The sequence below is a fragment of the Bremia lactucae genome, linkage group LG18, assembly GCF_004359215.1.
Source record: "Bremia lactucae strain SF5 linkage group LG18, whole genome shotgun sequence".
Taxonomy (NCBI): domain Eukaryota; phylum Oomycota; class Peronosporomycetes; order Peronosporales; family Peronosporaceae; genus Bremia; species Bremia lactucae.
The window spans coordinates 1,662,045-1,664,165 of record NC_090627.1 but is presented as its reverse complement, the minus strand read 5'-3'; the positions used below and the strand labels follow the sequence as shown (position 1 = coordinate 1,664,165).

General features: G+C 43.2%; 1 protein-coding gene across 1 annotated transcript; it reads left to right on the top strand.

Moving 5' to 3' along the window:
• Positions 1–67: 67 nt before the first annotated feature.
• Positions 68–1,846, top strand: CCR75_000182 (uncharacterized protein; the record flags this gene model as incomplete). The annotated part of the gene is made up of 1 exon (XM_067958290.1): positions 68–1,846. The coding sequence occupies one exon, from the start codon at positions 68–70 to the stop codon at positions 1,844–1,846; it is 1,779 nt and encodes a 592-aa protein (XP_067819622.1).
• Between the last annotated feature and the right edge of the window lie 275 nt (positions 1,847–2,121).

Here is a 2,121-nt window from a genome sequence, read left to right as displayed (position 1 = left end):
GACAAAAATTTCATTTATTTTGCTAAATTTTGTTTCGTAGAAATCGCAAATTGAGTCTATCAAAGCCATGGTCAAAGCGTGTTGGGGCTCTGTCATACTGATGTGCACTCTCGCTCTGCATCCATACAACGAGATTGCACAGGCGCGAGAGGAATCGGTTCTCCGCGCTGTCAATGCGTCAACAAAAGGGGAGGTATTACAAAGCCACTTTGAGGAAAGGGCTCCAAGTTACACGGATCTTGCTAGAATGGCTGCTGGCTTTGCCGAACAAATTCATAATTATATCAGCTCTGTTCGTCATTGGAATGATTCAAACGAAAAGGTTCAACTTATGTATAGGAACTGGCGAATTTATCGAAAACAAAGCCTCCGAAAAATCAATCCCGCAACGGAAAAGGACAAAATTCGGGAGGCACTCTCAGATGAATTTCAAGCTACATTTTCTGACTTTCAACGAGCTGTAATCATCGCTGCGTGTCTGTCCAGGAGTGATTCCAAATTTCAGCGACACATTAAAATTGAGCGAAAATTGCTGTTTAAAGAATGGATGGCGATGTCGCCCGAGGAAGTCTTTGATATGTTAGGCCTTGACGCAACACATTCCAATTTTCTAACTGACCCGCTGTTGAAGCTATTTGTCATGTTTCTGGAAAAGTATAACAAAACGTACGAAGTTGTGCGTGACAAGCTGATGGAGGCCTACATGGGTGATAGAGGGGCGTTAATACAACTTCTTAAAGACGGTGGTGAAATTGGTGCCAAGGTGTTCAAATTAATGCCAGAAGGTTGGGAGAATATCACTTATTACCCGCCACGTGATCTATTAAGGAAACAATATCTTGATCAACTCCCTTTCAAGAATCTTTTGCGTTCTGACGATCTAAAGCACTGGTGCAAGTCAGTTCAAAAAACTGGCGACAATCCGTATCGCATCTTGCTGGACAAGTTCCTGAATGAGATGGATGAGTTAAACTTTGTGAAAGAGCTGGACGCAGCATCAAATCAAGCGCTGTCGAACTTTTTAGACATGTTTTTAGCAGAATTGGAAAATGCTTTGTATGAGCGTTGGAATCAGGTTGAGAAGTTGACGGCTCCGAAAGTTGCAAAAGTAAAACTGCAACTTGACCTTTCAGCGGCCACTGATTTTTTCCAACGGCCGCTTTGTCGGATCTATCTGTCGTACATCAAGTATTGTAAGAGCAGTGTGCACCAGTCCATTCTGCGCAACTTGAAAAAATCTTATAAAGGGGTGCCTCAAATTATACAAGCAGCAAGAGAAGCTGATCCCCGAATTGCGTCAATCGTGACGATTGCTTATGAAGAATACTGGAAAACTCACACATTAAAAGTCGCTTTCAACGATCTAAATCTACAAGTGGACGTGCTGAAAAGTCCGTGGTTGACTTACTGGTTAGAGCTCGCAGTGTTTAAATCTTCAGCCGATGATGTCGTGGCACGTCTTGTGCTTAAATTTGTTCGAAATACCTATTCGGAGCAAGCAGCAGCGAGCCTGCTTAAAAGTGCAATTGAGACAGCGCCATCGGACATAGTCAAAGACCTGCTGTCCCTTATTCTCACAAAGTACATACGAGAGAAGCTCTCGATAGACTTATTGGAAGCCTTACAGCTCGACAAAGCTAAAGGTAACCTCTTTAACGAATTCTTTATGCTTTATTGGATCTTAGCTTCAAATGGGTTGCAAGAAAGTATAAGATTACATCCGTTCACGATATTTTACGAGCGCAATTACCTTTTGGATCTATCGGAGAGCGCAACAACTAATACTGGCGACGCTGTGAAACAGTTTGCCAATGAAATGATTAAGTATCTGAACTCCAACAAGTAGCCTCCAAACAAACGTCTGCGAACGCCAGCGCTTTATCCGTGAAGAGCCAGCTGCTTTTGAAGACCCTACGCACGCTAGCGGTCTGACCGTATGCTTGACTTCTGCATTTTCTACACTTTCTGAAAGATTACGAGTGTAATTAGATGCCTGGAATTAATACACGTCTTTTTCGTGCGGTGTTGGTGTGTGTGTCTCCATAACTGACAAATGTCTGGACTAAGCGCATTTATGCCGACCCGGCCGTCAGCAGCCTCTAATTTGCTATTGCTCGGAGT